This window comes from Crinia signifera, chromosome 2 (assembly GCF_055691185.1).
Source record: "Crinia signifera chromosome 2, ASM5569118v1, whole genome shotgun sequence".
Lineage (NCBI taxonomy): Eukaryota > Metazoa > Chordata > Amphibia > Anura > Myobatrachidae > Crinia > Crinia signifera.
Window position 1 is genome coordinate 141,994,138 of NC_139218.1, and position 14,772 is coordinate 142,008,909.

The following is a 14,772-nucleotide window of genomic DNA, read 5'->3' on the forward strand; positions in this document are numbered from 1 at the left end:
GTGTAAATAATAGTCTGGCCCCGTAGCTGTGTTGGCAGCTGGGACTCACGCAACATTCCTAGGGGGTCCTACCCTCTGATGTTTTAGCTGCCACACATACCCCCCAGGCATGACCACTCCCTGGCTGGAACTTCTGCCCAATTGTTCCGACTCCCACCACTCCCCCGGACCCCGGCCCCATTAACCACGCCCTCGGCATCCCCCTCATCATCACAGACAGTCACTCCGCCCTTCGAATGCCCCTTCCAAGTTCCATGTACCACCAAAGCTCCTCCCTATCTAGCGCCTCCCCGCAGCCAGTCCCGCCCCCGCTGCATATACACGCCTCTCCCTGTAGCGCTCCTTTACAACCGCTCCGATGTATCTATTGTACCAGCTTTTCCCCGCAGCCCCGCCCCCACCATCCCCTCACACCGCCTACTCCGGCCTCCCTCTCGGGATGTGCATCGCTCTGTAGTCTCCTTGTGTCCGGATACAGCGCTGGCTGCCGGTGAGGGCTGCCCCGTGTCCCGCTTATGATCCCGAGCCGCGCCCGGGGATGGATTGCACCGAGCCCTCACTCCTCTCCTCCCGCGGGCAGCAGCCATGATGCTCCTGACCAGGAAGCCTGAGGGCCCCATCACAGCAGGTATAGCATGCAGCGCATAGTATGTCCCGTGCTCTGCAGCAGAGCCTCTTTCTTCTCATGTACATCCGCTGTACCGAGCTTTCCTGATGTTCTGCCAGCTGCACATCTGTCTGTCTGTGTGTGTTACTGTGAACTCCTGCCTTCAGTTGTCAGCTCACACTCCTGTAATAGGCAGCATTCCTGTGCCCTTCCCTGGCCAGTCTCAGCCTCCATATACCATGTACAGCAGCCATGCTACAGCCTGACTGTAGCATCCTCCCTTACTGTATATTCCTGTGAGGGCAAGCACATGGGGGGGGACGACGACCAGTTAGGTTCCTATGTATGGCAGCCAATACAGTACAGCTGGTAATCCTTTGTTTTATGTATGGATAATTACAATTATCCTGTTATGTTCATTAGAAACAGTGTTTATTACCATAGGACTCTTCTTTTGTACTAACAAAGGGTGGTGATTATTGGATTCTGGAAATGCACTGCATGACTGAGATCTGATTTTAGTAATTTATGCCTTTTTGAAATTACTATTTTAATCTTCCATATAGCCCCTAAAAAGGCAAAGCACCTATTTATTCTTTCTGTAGCGTAATGCATTTTAATTCCAACTCCTATTAGATATACATGACTATACATGACTTGACCTATTAGCCCATATTTGTAGGTTGCATTTAGGCAATGAGATGTGTATAGAATGGTTGTTCTATATAATGCCTTCCTTTGTTTAGCAATACATCAGTTTTTCTTTGTACAGGAACCACTTTATTTTGTGAGATTGCTTTGAAAATGCATATTTTTTTTAAAATAAACTCCTTTAATATAGGAATACGCCCTCTGTTTATTATGATTGTACTATAGATATAATATACTGTCATCACTATCCTGCTTTGGCTGTTGCCCCATGCAAGCTGCTCTTCTGTAGCATTAATATTTTAGTGCTATTGTATTGAGTAGTTAGAAACCTCTTCAAATAATCTGACAGCATTAATTAATCTATGTGTTTCGTGAAACTGAGCTGTCATTTCAATTTACTTGTCACTTGAGCATGCCATTACCTGTATATCCTGTGCATTTTGCCCATTTGTTGCCATTTGCCCCTTCATATTCCTAGGTCAACAAAGTCTTAGACTAATCTGCTCTCATCCGCTCCTCTGAGATGTTCTGTTTTGTCACCTGGTCTTTAGTAATGTTTCCATGGATCATTGTGTTCTTGGATGGATTTGTTAAAGGAAAAGATCCATTTATAAATGTTTCGCCTTTTTAAGGACCGTTTCCAACAGAATTGTAGGCTTTGACTTTACAATACGTAGCATGTGTAGCTGTTGCAGGAACACTGCCAATCTTGTACATGTTAAATAGTTTCTTGAACAATCTGTTCATTAATAGGTTTTCAATATTGTCAACTGTATTGTCAAACTTCAGATACAGTGGGATGAGTACAGAAATAATACGGTTTTAGTCACCCACCACATATGCATTTCTTTCTAGTATTATGCATTACTTTCCCTGTACATCAAAGTAGCAAAAAACCCTATTGCAAAACTACTAGTAAGCCTGCTCAAAACAAAAGCTTTGAAAGCTTATCGGCTACCTTCTGTGTTTGTGCATGTGTGAGAAAGAGATGTAGTTTCACTCTCTGCCGGCAGATGGCACTGTTTCGGAGACTCACGGACAGTAGACATATATAGTACTGTAACAATTCCAGTGCAATATAAACAGTGTGTGTTCTTCCTTATGTTTTGACTGACTAGTTTTTTTTCTTATTTATGAGTGTGCTATCAAGACTCTTGTGTAACCCAATTAATTAAATTAAGTCAAGGTTGGTATTGCTTAAGCCTTGTATGTGAATATAGCATCATTCTCGGATTCCATGTAGTATCTATAAGGAAGTGTAATTCTTGCACTTGATTACAGCACATGACTCTTAAGCTGTGTATACACGGAGCAATATGATCGCTAGCAATATATTGCTCAGTGTTTTCCGGTCGCTAATTAAAATGACACCCTGCCGGGAGAAAAGGCAGGGGAAGTCGCCAGCGACCGTTAGGGGACTAAAAACGGGAGCGCGCACCTGGCGATTTATCGCCGGTGCGCACTCCAATCGCTGGCAATATGGTTGCTCAGCGAGCATATTGCCAGCGATTTTATGCCTGTGTGTACACACCGTGGGAAAGAAATGTGTTTTTCCTGTGTTTTTGTTGCTGACTAGTGAAGGCAAACGTGTTTAGAAAGGAAATACCATCATTAAATAAAAATAAAAAATCTTTGTGCTATGGAAGCCATCTGAAAGTTATATTTGATATATTCTCTTTGGAAACCTATCTATATTATTGGGTGCAGCAAGGTCACGTATGGTGCATGGAAAGTGAAGGATGTTGTCAATAATCCCATTCATTTCCTGGATCGCTGTAGTTTTGGTCACATGGAAAGATTTTATCTGCACCTTGGGGCAAACTTTTATGTAAGTCATGAGTGGGCAAAGTTCTGCTTGCTGCATGCAAGATAAATATCTGCTCCGACACAGTAAATGGGCAAATGGCTCATGTGTTTTTTTTTTTTTTTTTGTAATTCAAAGTACTACAAAAGCTTTGATGCTAGAGGCAAGCTCTTATGCCATCTAGTTCTTACTATTTTATGCCTTTTCCATGCCATCTGTTTTATTTAATATTAAGTCTGCATATGCAGCGCTGATATTTATAGCATGCGCTTAGGTTCAGACTAATGATTGTCCGCATGTTACCTTGACTGTATTGTGAGGGGAAAATTTACAAATATGGGAGTTCTCAGGATGAGATGTTTCCCATAGCAACCAATCGGTTTCTATCCATTATCTTTTAGAAGGTGCTAAATAAAGTAGAAGCTAATTGGCTGCTATGTGTAACATCCCTTCTACAATAGAACTTCCATCTCAGTAAATTTACCCATAAGTGGGCTATTCATTCTGGTCAGGGAAACCTATTCAATTCGGCCATTTAAGGCTATTTTTCACCGATGCTGATTCAACTTTTTTTTATGTCAAATCTGCCTCGATTAAAAAAACGGGCTAAAACTACAGCATTTTCGACTAAAACGCGCAAATCTGCGAGTTTATCACATAAGCACGTGTTTTTCGCCAATCCACGTGTTTTTCATCTATGAATTCAATCAATAATTGTCAGAAATATCAGGATGGATTTAATACCCCCTTAAGATCTGAGCCTTTGAAATACAGACCAGAGTGTGCTAGAACAGCAACAAGAGGAACTACTGTACATGGGTTTTCAGGGTGCTAGAATGAACACTGCTAATGGTTGCACTGAAACTAGAGGGAGGAAGATTTGGGGGAAATTTTAGGAAAAAATTCTTCAAAGAAAGGATAGTGGTTAAGTGGAATAGCCTCCTATCAGAGGTGGTAGAGTCAAATACAGTACTGCAATTTAAACATGCTTGGGATAGGCATATTGATATTAGGGATGGCCATCGTCATCGATGGTTCAATACTTTTGCCATCGACGGAACAGCAAAACGATGTTTGCTTCCCCCCCCCCAAAGTACCGAGACACGGAGCGAAGCCCCACCCCCCGCTGTGTTTTGATTGGCCCACAGGCCAATCGATCAAACACAATGGATGACCATCGATATGTAAAAATATCAATAGTCAGCCATTGTATAATTTAGCACTATCGATGGCCAGATGCAGAATTGGCAACGATGACCATCCCTAATTGATATCCTTACAAAGAAATAATGATCAAATATAGTTTGAGGTAATGTGTAAAAAAGGGGCAGACTAGATCGGCCAAGTGGTTCTTATCTGCCGTCAAATTCTATGTTTCTATGTTTTATATAGTCAAAAGAATGTCTAGCAAGTAGGGTAGACTCCCATTCAGAGAGCCTTAAGTTTGGGGTTAATACACAAAAAAACATCCAGCTACTGTGAAATTACATATACTAGTATGCCCTGCCACAGTTTTGCTATTAGAGCAGTGGTTCCCAAAACTTTTTTTAATCATGGCCCCCATAGTATCAGAATTTTCTTCATGACACCCCTAGACCAAGAGGTTATTTTCAACAATTTTGTTCATATGTCATCCTTAGGGTCAGTTATGTGATGAGGGACAGGATTCACTTCTGGTTGTCTATATATGTTTGGAAGCCATAAGCACTGGTTTTGCATATTTCATTGGCCATAAATAATTTGAATAGGTCCCGGACAATCAACTCAGGGCACCCCTGCAAGTGTCCCGAGGCACCCTACGGCGCACAGTTTGGGAACCACTGTATTAGACCATGCTTATACTGGTTCAGGGCATGTTGGGATTTGTTGTCCCCCAGTTGGTGTGGTACTACATGTTGAATACCCCTGTTTTAAGACCTACAGCATGAACAGTCTTGTGATCTGTCTACCAGGTCCATTTCTCTAGGAAAATATTTTTTCAACAGACTCTTTATATATTATGGTGTGTGTGTGTGTGTGTGTGTGTGTGTGTGTGTGTGTCGAGGGGGGGGGGGGGGTGGGGGGCTCAGGGAGGAGGGGGTCTGGGTGTGGGTGGATTGTTTTATGTTCCTCTTCCGTTTTGTGTTTTGACTTACAGCTGCCTTGACAGCCAGTGTGTATTGTGGATGAGTCTGCTTTAGCCTGGGGATCAGTTTTGGCTGAGAGCTAGTGTATCTATGACTTCATTCTTTGTTTTCAAGAAGACAAAAAGATATATACACAAAAAAAAAAAACCACACCATCCATATTATTATACTTGCGCATAAACATGTTGAGGAGAGCCGGATTAAATTACATAATGCCCTGGGATTGTGTATGGAAATATGTTTCAGCATAGACATTTGACACATAAATAGCAAATCCTTTATCATTTGTTGCCTTAATGGTGTGTGTCTTTCTGCACTGACATTTTCCTTTATCGAATTTATGTCTCCAAAAAAAATAAAATTTAAGGGGTTATTTATGGCTGTCCAGAGAGAGAGAGAGAGAGAGAGAGAGAGAGAAAGTCGTGAGAGATTAAGTACTAGTCAACCAGTATCGGTCTTCCATTTTACAGGCTGGGGTTGAAAAAGAACAGCTTTGAGCTGATTGGTTGGTATTTGCTCTCTCCAAGCATAGATAAATACCCCCCTAATGGCTGAAGTATGAAATGCTTAATTACACTCTCATAGACCTGCAAACTATAGTCCATGTGTGGGGTTCAATGTTTTTATGGCTCCACTGATTACCTGTGTGTTTGCTACTTGCAGTGAGATACGGAGATGGATTGTACGATTCCTACATGAGGCTCGACCAAGCAGCAGCACAGGATGCTGCAGCAGAAAAAGAGAGCCCCTCCACCCTGCCTTCAATTGGAAAATTATCTGTAAGTAACATGTCACTTTACCCTTGCTGTCCTATCATCACTGCCTGAGTTATTTATGTTGTCACTTGTTGGGTGGAGTTAAAGCTCTAACATTACAGGCTGGCATCTGATCTTAAAGTGACCTACAGAAACCATTGGTATTGTCGGCTCAAAACAAATGTCAAGTGAAAATCATGTCACCTTGATGCTTTAATTTTGTAAAAAGTATAAGCTAAAATATACAGTAGAACTATAAACCACTCTCTGCTCCCTTTGCACTTAAAAAACCTGTCAGACATGATCAGGAGTGGTTACATATTGGATTTTCCATCTATTGAAATATTTGTGTAATATAATAAGTTATTGGGGATGGGACTCAAAGCTAAACACCGTATACGTGGGGGATATATAAGGTGTACGCTGAGCCATCACAGAGCAAATGTGTTACTATCTTATTTGAAAAAGCAAGCGATGTGCCAGCGCTGGTGGAATAATTTACTAGATGGTATACTTAAAACAAAGATTTTTTTAAATTAATACTAAAAGAACAAATGTTCTTATTTAAATGTATCACAATACACCTATTACAACATAATACAGGTTGAGTATCCTGTATCCGGACATCCCTTATCCGAATTATTCCAAAAACCGTGGTTTTTGGAATCATTCGAAATTTTTTTTTTCTTTTTTTTTTAACCCCCCTAACCCTCTTTTCATACTTGCCAAGTCCCCGGGCGTTCACAGCAGGCCTCCGGCATCTTCTCCAGGGTCTCCAGCGGTCCCAGGAAAGCATTGCGCGAGTGTGCGCGTGCGCCGGTGACGTCACTGGTGCGCGCGCACACTCGCGCAATGCATTCCTGGGACCGCTGGAGACCCGGAGAAGATGCCGGAGGCCTGCTGTGGACGCCCAGGGACTGCGTGGACGCCGAGGGACCACCGGACACCATCAGGGGACAGGTAAGTATGCTTTAAAAAAAAATATTCCAAAAAACCACAAAATTCCCCTATCCGGAATGCTCGTGGTCCCGAGCATTTCGGATAGGGGATACTCAACCTGTATAAAAAATTAATTATATATAAGTGATCAATGTAAATTTAATTATCTGGAGCTATGTTTGCTAATTATCTGGAGCTATGTCAGCAAGTGGACAATGATGCCATTTGGGGGTGATTGGAAAAGGCTCAACGCGTTTCCCCGGATATTTCTGTCAAGTCTTTGTTTTTCTTAACACTCCCACTAAATGCACCGACCTCAGGGGCCAACTTCCTGTCAGTCACCTTGTGAACAGCTAGCGAAGGATAAAAATTAGCAGGATTTCTTCACTAGCAGGTGTCGAGTGCACATTGCGGCCCATTCGCATGTGAAGTATATCAATAGTTGGCTGCTGTATGTGTTAATTCGTACAGCAGTGATACGTCTGAATAGGTCCCTAGAATACGTCAGATCACTACTGTAGCAGGAGGCATCTGCTTGTAATAGAGGTGTCCTGTTGAGACATCATACAGCACTATCACTGATGTTTCCAGGGAAGCAGCAGTGATAGCTACTCCAAGTGCTCCGGAATGACCGCCACTGTTCCCCAAACAAAGTACTTTTCAGATGACTAGCTGCCAGTGAAATTTTATTTATATATATATATATATATATATATACCGGGACCCAAGGGTCCAGAGAAGAAGGCACCGGGTAACTACCACAAGAGATACTCCGTGGAGTGCCGGGCGACTTTGGAAATATATATATATATATATCCTGGTGACATTGTAGAAACATTGAAAAAACCTTTTAAGTGTCATTGTTTCTATTCCACCACGAGTGCCATGTTTTCTCCGCATATCTACAAACCCCAAGTCTAACGTAGGCGCCGGGTGCAGTATACTCAGTAGAGGGAGTGCCGGACCATTGCAGATATAAGGTTCTGATTTTGTTGTTTTTATCTGTACTTTGTGGAAATAATTTTAAAATGTAATAAAGTATTGAGGTTGATCATCTGCAGTACTGTATTGGTTCATCTGATGACTTGCATGGTTTGTTTTATTTATTTATTTTTTTTTTTTGCATCTTCTGGCACCCCCACCGCCTACTCTAATTCCAATATCCTGAGAAGTCGATTAACACAATGGTATTCTTCTTGTGTCTTTCGGTTTAGTTACGTAATGATGGTAGGGACATCTGGTTTGTATGAGCCAAAATAAAATATGTACGAAACCTGGTAATCGTCCCAGAGGCCATTTTACATCCAACATAAATAGCTCTTTCAGAGAGAAGAGTGGGAATCTTAGGGCATGTTTGTGTACATGTAACACATTAAAGTGCAGTTGCAGAATAAAGAATACATTATATGCATTTTGGCCTTGACTGTGTATGTACACTCATACTTAAGCATATACATAATTAGTTTGTCTATTTCATTGGGTGTTTTGTGGTGCAATGAACAGCTGCTCCCATGACCTCAGTGACCTCAGACCAGGTAGCCATGTCGGGTCACTTATAACTTTCAGTTTCTGCTACAAATTTTGTGCCTGGTATGCACACCTGAATGTGTGCATAGAGATAAACTTACTTGTATTTGGCCTCTCCATGGTCTCTTGACGTTTCTAGATGGTTAAATATGCAGCAATGTTAGCTATTTCACAGGCCATTAACAATAGAACTATGTAGCTGTAACTGACACCACAATGTGTATCTGTGTGCCCATGGAGAGATTGTTTTGTGCCAGAAGCCACATTGTCAAGAACTTCTGTTCAGCACATGTTCCAAGGCAACTCTTTGTGTGTTTGTAATGCAGTAAATTGACTGCAGGTCTAGTTTGTCACCATCTGGGTCCAGTGATGTCATACTGTATGTAGCAAAAACAACTTTCTTTACAAATACCAGTACTGAGTGTTCTCTACCACTGTATGCTACAATGGTTGCATCAATTTAAGGGGTGAAGAAAACCATACAGAATTCAGGACCCAGTCAGGCAAATCTAGAAGGCAGCAGAATTATTAGAGATTTCCTAATACGCTTATTTAATGATCGTAAAACACCCAGCATTGGTCAGACACTGAAAAGCATTGTATGAATGGTTATTTTCATGTGATTTCTGTGTCTTTCAACTGCCACAGTTCATTACTTTCACAACTCTTTTTTATTTTTTTTTTTTTTTTTTTTAAGGTGGGCATATCTTAGCATGCCATTTGTGCACAGCCAGCCATACGAAATGTTTTTAATTCCTCTGCTGCCAGAGGGAACAGAAGCTTACAGCTAATCACATTCCAAATTTGCATGACTTCAGTCTGTAGTAGGGCTTACTGCAGTGGGGCAGACTACTGAGACAGTTTGCACTGTAATGAATACCTGACTTATTTAAAACACGTGTGGGTTGTTCTATCTACGCCAGCTAGGTCGACAAGCATTGGGTCGACATGGGTCTAGGTCAGGCATGTCCAAACTCTGGCCCTCCAGTTGTTGTCAAACTACACACCCCAGCATGCCTTGCAATAGTTTTAGCATTCCTTAATAGCAAAACTGTGGCAAGACATGATGGGACTTGTAGTTTCACAACAGCTGGAGGGCCATAGTTTGGACATGCCTGGTCTAGGTCGACACAAGCATTAGGTCCACATCGCCGAGATCGACAGTCAAAAAGCCGACATGGGGTTTTTCACCGTTTTTTTTACCCGAATGTTGACCGTCGAAATGGACACAGTTTGAAGTGCACCGCATCCCCTCGCATTGCTCGCTTATGCTTCGGGCACGGTGCCTCGCTACGCTCTGCACACTGTTTCATTCTCCCATCATGCCCTAGTGCAGGCATTCCCAACCACGGTCCTCAAGGCACACCAACTGTGCAGGTTTTAGTGATATCCAGGCTTCAGCACAGATGGTTTCATCAGAATCCCTGAGATACTAATTAAGTCACCTGTGCTCAAGCTTGGATATCTAGTAAACCTGCACTGTTGGTGTGCCTTGAGGACCGTGGTTGGGAATGCCTGCCCTATTGGATGGTAGGGCATGAAATGTCGGCTCAAAAAACAGTGAAAAAACCCATGTTGACCTAGCCCAGGTCGACCTAATGCTTGTGTTGACTTAGACCCATGTCGACCTTGCTGCCTGTCGACCTAGTGTTTTCGACCCAATGCGTGTAGACCTAATGACCGTATCCCTTTAAAACTAAAGGTCGGTTACCAAGGAATTGCTTGCTTCCCTTTTTGTTTGCATTTGTAAGATATATTTGGTGGTTTAAAGTTTTTCTTTTGCGTCCTGAACCTAGAGCAGTAATTGCAGCAGCAAAAAATAAAAGTGGTCAGTCATGGGTGTTTCCGCTGTGTTACATGGCTGGGCTGTGATTCAGAATGTTATGTGGCAATAACCTAGATAAGGGTTGGCTGCTGGTATGAAGAGCAGATGTTACAATGAAGTGCAGACTTTGTATTAGAAATATTATGCTAAAGTTGAATACATTGTTCTCACAACAATTTTTATTGGCTTTTTTTTTTTTTTAAATGTAGTATTTCTGCTTAAATGCATATCGCAGCTTCTATCTTACAATTTACGGTTATTGATTGATTTAAAGGGTCGACCGCGTGTGTGTGTGTGTGTGTGTGTGTGTGTGTATATAGACAGTAAATAGGTCTGTATTGACAAAAAGATCGACACATTAAAAGGTCTACATGAGTAATTTTTTGTGTCTCGCTTCACTCAGCGCACTTTACCAGTCCCAGCTGTAGTCCACGTGGATGGTAATGTATGAAAATAATAAAGACTAGGAAATAAACACTGAAAAATTTCACATGTCAACCATTGCCTTGTGGACCTTTTGTCAATGTCAGCCTTGTGCATGTCGACTGTGGAACAAGACACCGTTAAACCGCAGTTTACAAGCTGACTATGAAAAATGACAGTTATGAAGTAATTGGTTGGTATTTTCAATCTCTGCAAGCTTTGATAAATCCCCCCTTGAGCTTAATGTTGCTTGGTGCCTTCTTCTTCATGTTTTTCTGTGTACATAATCATCCTGATACTGTCTGTTTTGTAATTACCCACAAATCTTCGGTTCTTTCAGTTAAATGTCCTCAAGTAACCCCTGAGAGACAACCAGCTGTGTATAACAGTAATATTGAGAGATTTTACTTCTAAACCAGTGTTTCACATCTTTGCGTGCGTGTTTGTGTATGTAAGCTGTTGCTATCTGTTTTCACATAGTTCAGACCGTAGAGAATTTGATGTATTTTTTGGGATTTGCTTACCGGTTTCTGTTTCTAAAATCTGTTTTTTTTTTTTTTCATCTTTGGCAGCATAGAGTATTAGTATTTATTCATGTATCCCCCTAGACCAAAAATCTCTTATTTAGAAGAAAATATAAAATTAAGTTGTGTTTATACAATATGCCATATATAGATTTAGTTCTGTAGCAATGGACAGTATTTGCTGCTGTTTGTCTACATATTTCATGATTGGTAGTCGCAAGCACTACTTTTTGCCTATTACATTTGCCATAAATATTTTCAATTGGTCCTAGACCACCAACCCAGGGTACCCCGAGGAACCCAAGGTTGCCATGTTGTATGTTGGCGAGGTCAGAAGATGATGGCACACAGGCTGATTGTAATATTTTTCTGCCACCTTTAATTGTAACCAGCAACCATTCTATTGTAGTTAGGATAATAATCATATATTGTGGAATATTTTTCATTAACTGGATAATTAATATATCATTTGTGATATTGAAGCTTATGGATAGTTTTGCATATGTATATAAATGTTATCAATGGCTGTTTTTTTTCGAAGACCGCTTCTATCCTTCTTTTCTGGTGTTATTTAAGTATGTATACGTGGCAGGATGTACTTCGCATCCATAGTGCTTCAATGCCTATAGTATTATAGGTGTGGTTCTATGTAGTGGCCATCTCTTTTAGCAGTCATTCGGTCAGTATGAATGAAGAACTAAGCATCTTTCTCCACATAGTCTATTGATTGTACTTGCCCTGCTGCACCTACCACTAACCTTTGTTTTCTGTGCTCTCTGCTTTTTTCACAGTACTATGGCTTTGCATTGTTTTTAAGCTAACATAATGAAATAAGTTTGCTTAAAGATGCTTATCCATTATTTATGTAGTGCTATACGAGAGTATATATACTACAAAACGTTTATTATCTAGTCTACATTGCATTGGCCAGACTGAGTTGGTTGTCCTAGTCTACGTGATTGAACAAGCTGGAGCTTGTCCCAATAGTCACATAAAACTCATACCTGCTTACATTTTGTAACCTGGAGAAGAGGTGGTGCAAACATGCATTGTGTTAAGATGGGTACACACCGAAAGATTTATCGGTACTTATGTATTATCTGGGCTCCCATGTTAAATGCACCCCATTTTTTAATATCCCTACTATCCAACTACGCATGGAGTTGATTTTATATAGTGTGGTGAGCGCAGCGAGCCACCGTACCCGAAGCGTGGCGAGCAGACGCGGTCTCATAAGAAAAACGGGAGCCCAGATATTACATAAGTACCGATTTATCTGTCTGATGGCAGCATATGAAAATCAACCATTTGCAACCAAATGGACAAAATTACTGTTCAACCAAGTTAGCCAATTTTTCTGTAAGACCATTGTCTGTTTTCCAGTATTTTGGAACACATGTTTGATACTTATGTTCTCCCATACAATACTAGATGTTTGCTCCCAACAAATAGATTGGAAAGATACCCAGGTTAAAGCGTTGAGGATGCCACTGACGACACACTGGAGCACACATCAGCAGCATAGCTGGTACACACTGGACGTTGTGTCGTTGTGTCTAGTGTGTAGTCTGCTCTAGAGTTTTCATATGATTACAGCAGACTAGATGGGCAAAGTTGTTGTTGTTGTTGTTTTCTGTGTTTTAATTCTACATTTCTATGTTGTACTTGTTGGAGGTTGGAAGTACAGTAAAGGTTCCCATACACTTATCCGATTTGGGATGATTTTTACCCGATTTCAACAGATAGGGCATAGAAATCGGGCCAAATCATGTGCATCGGGTCGGACCCATCAGTGGCACATTGCGGGTGCTTTTTAGCACCCATGATGTGTTGGTCTGATCCGTAGGTGTATACCAGCAGTGAAGGGGCGGGCAGCTTGGGCTACATGAATTGCTCACGTGCTGTGGGTGCAGCGTTGTGGCGGGGCAGGCAGTCCAACTCCTCTCTCTCAGCCAATTAGCAGCTGCGCTGCCTCACCGCTGATTGGTTGAGAGAGCTCTCATTATATGTGCTATAATGGAGTATATTGCTATAATGAAGTATATTTGTTCTACAAATGACTGTCTTCTGTTCTGCGGATCTGACTAATGTGGTGCTTTTACTGTACACTATTGTTTCAGTTTCCTTTGTTGCTATTGAAAGGTTAAACTAGATGTAATTCTCTTTCTGAAGCTCCTCAGACTTAACATTGCAAATGTTTCTTAATCCAGTTACATAATGTCCAACAATCACACTAATAAATATTGCTGAAGAAAGTACATTTTGTCCAATAGAAAGGGATTCCCAAGCTTCGCACAGTTTGACTGACAGTTTAGCCAAGTAAGTGGAGTGCAGTCAGCACTCCAACAAGGGCAAGAACCGGTTTGTCAGGTCCCATAGATCTGCTTACCTTTTATGTTAATGGTCGCCACCATCTTGCTTACCTATATAGAGTGCACCTGTTTATTGTGTTCCTCCCATACAGGTTTGCTTTTGGCTTATTAGCTTAGCCCATTTTACTAAATGAAACTACTATTGTACAATTTATTTTATACAGAATGTATGACTAAATAAAACGATGGCTGCAAAGATTTCTGTAGAGCCGGACTGGACATTTGGCCTCCCTACACCTGTTAGTTTAGCCCCAAAAGACAGACATTATGTGCAACTTTATCAATAATAACTTTTCATTTAAATCCCCCATTATTTAAAATGCACAATGCTCAACATACAGTACCAAGGACTTGAACTCACAACCTCATGTATTCTGTACTGTTAACACATCAATCATTTCTGCTACTAGCCTGCAGCCTATGTTTATAATTGACCAGGGGTTTGATTTAGATGGTTTTGCTATGCACGTGTGCAGTACATGTCCTGTGTGATTGTTCGCAGTCCCGTCCTCGCCTTTAACTACAGCATGACTGACCTGCTGTTGCATTTATGGGCAGTGACCAGGACTATTCTACAAACCCAAGGGTGTGCTGAGCCCAAGGTTGCATCATCTGATGCAGCCTTAGAAGAACTGGCGGAGAGGTTCCTATGGTCAGTCTGAGTAAGCTTACTCAGACTGACGCTGTGCTCACCACAAGTTCTATTCTCCCTCTATGGAGTTCATGGACCCCCATGAGAGAGAATAGCCCCTGTAAGTCAGGATGCCAACTGACGGGCATTTAACAGTCGGTATTCCAATGTCTGTATAGTGACTGTCAGGAGGTCATCCAGCGCCCAGCTCTCCTGTTAAATGTCTTACTATGACATGTGGTTTGGCGTTGGAATTACCTGCAGGATGAGCTGTGAGTATTTTAATAAATGTAATGTACATTCTTATGTTTTTAAAATGTATAACTGTATTTGTTTTATGAAAGTATAGATTAAGTAGGAGGGGAAGTCAGGAATACAAAGGCCTTGACAGGCTAATGCTGCTTTCCCACTGCCTACACGGGTAATGACCCGTTTTTTTTAAACGGGTCTTTAAACGGGTAAGAGCCATAAAGACTCTTTCCCACTGCAGCTTTTAAACGGTAAATTACCGTTTAAAAGCTGTTTTTGTCACATTCACACTTACCCGTTTAAAAACCCGTTTAAGCAGTGTAAAGATAAGGGGGGGGG

The 14,772-nt window shown here is 41.5% G+C and overlaps 1 protein-coding gene across 1 annotated transcript in view; it reads left to right on the top strand.

The window, feature by feature from the left end:
* Nucleotides 1–368: 368 nt before the first annotated feature.
* The window catches only part of DYRK3 (dual specificity tyrosine phosphorylation regulated kinase 3), a 31,613-nt gene continuing 17,209 nt past the window's right edge, over nt 369–14,772 (top strand). The window contains exons 1-2 of the mRNA XM_083173049.1: nt 369–628; nt 5,852–5,967. Of these exons, the coding sequence (XP_083029175.1) occupies nt 586–628; nt 5,852–5,967 (159 nt within the window). The 5' untranslated portion in view covers nt 369–585. The remainder of the gene's footprint in view (nt 629–5,851; nt 5,968–14,772) is intronic.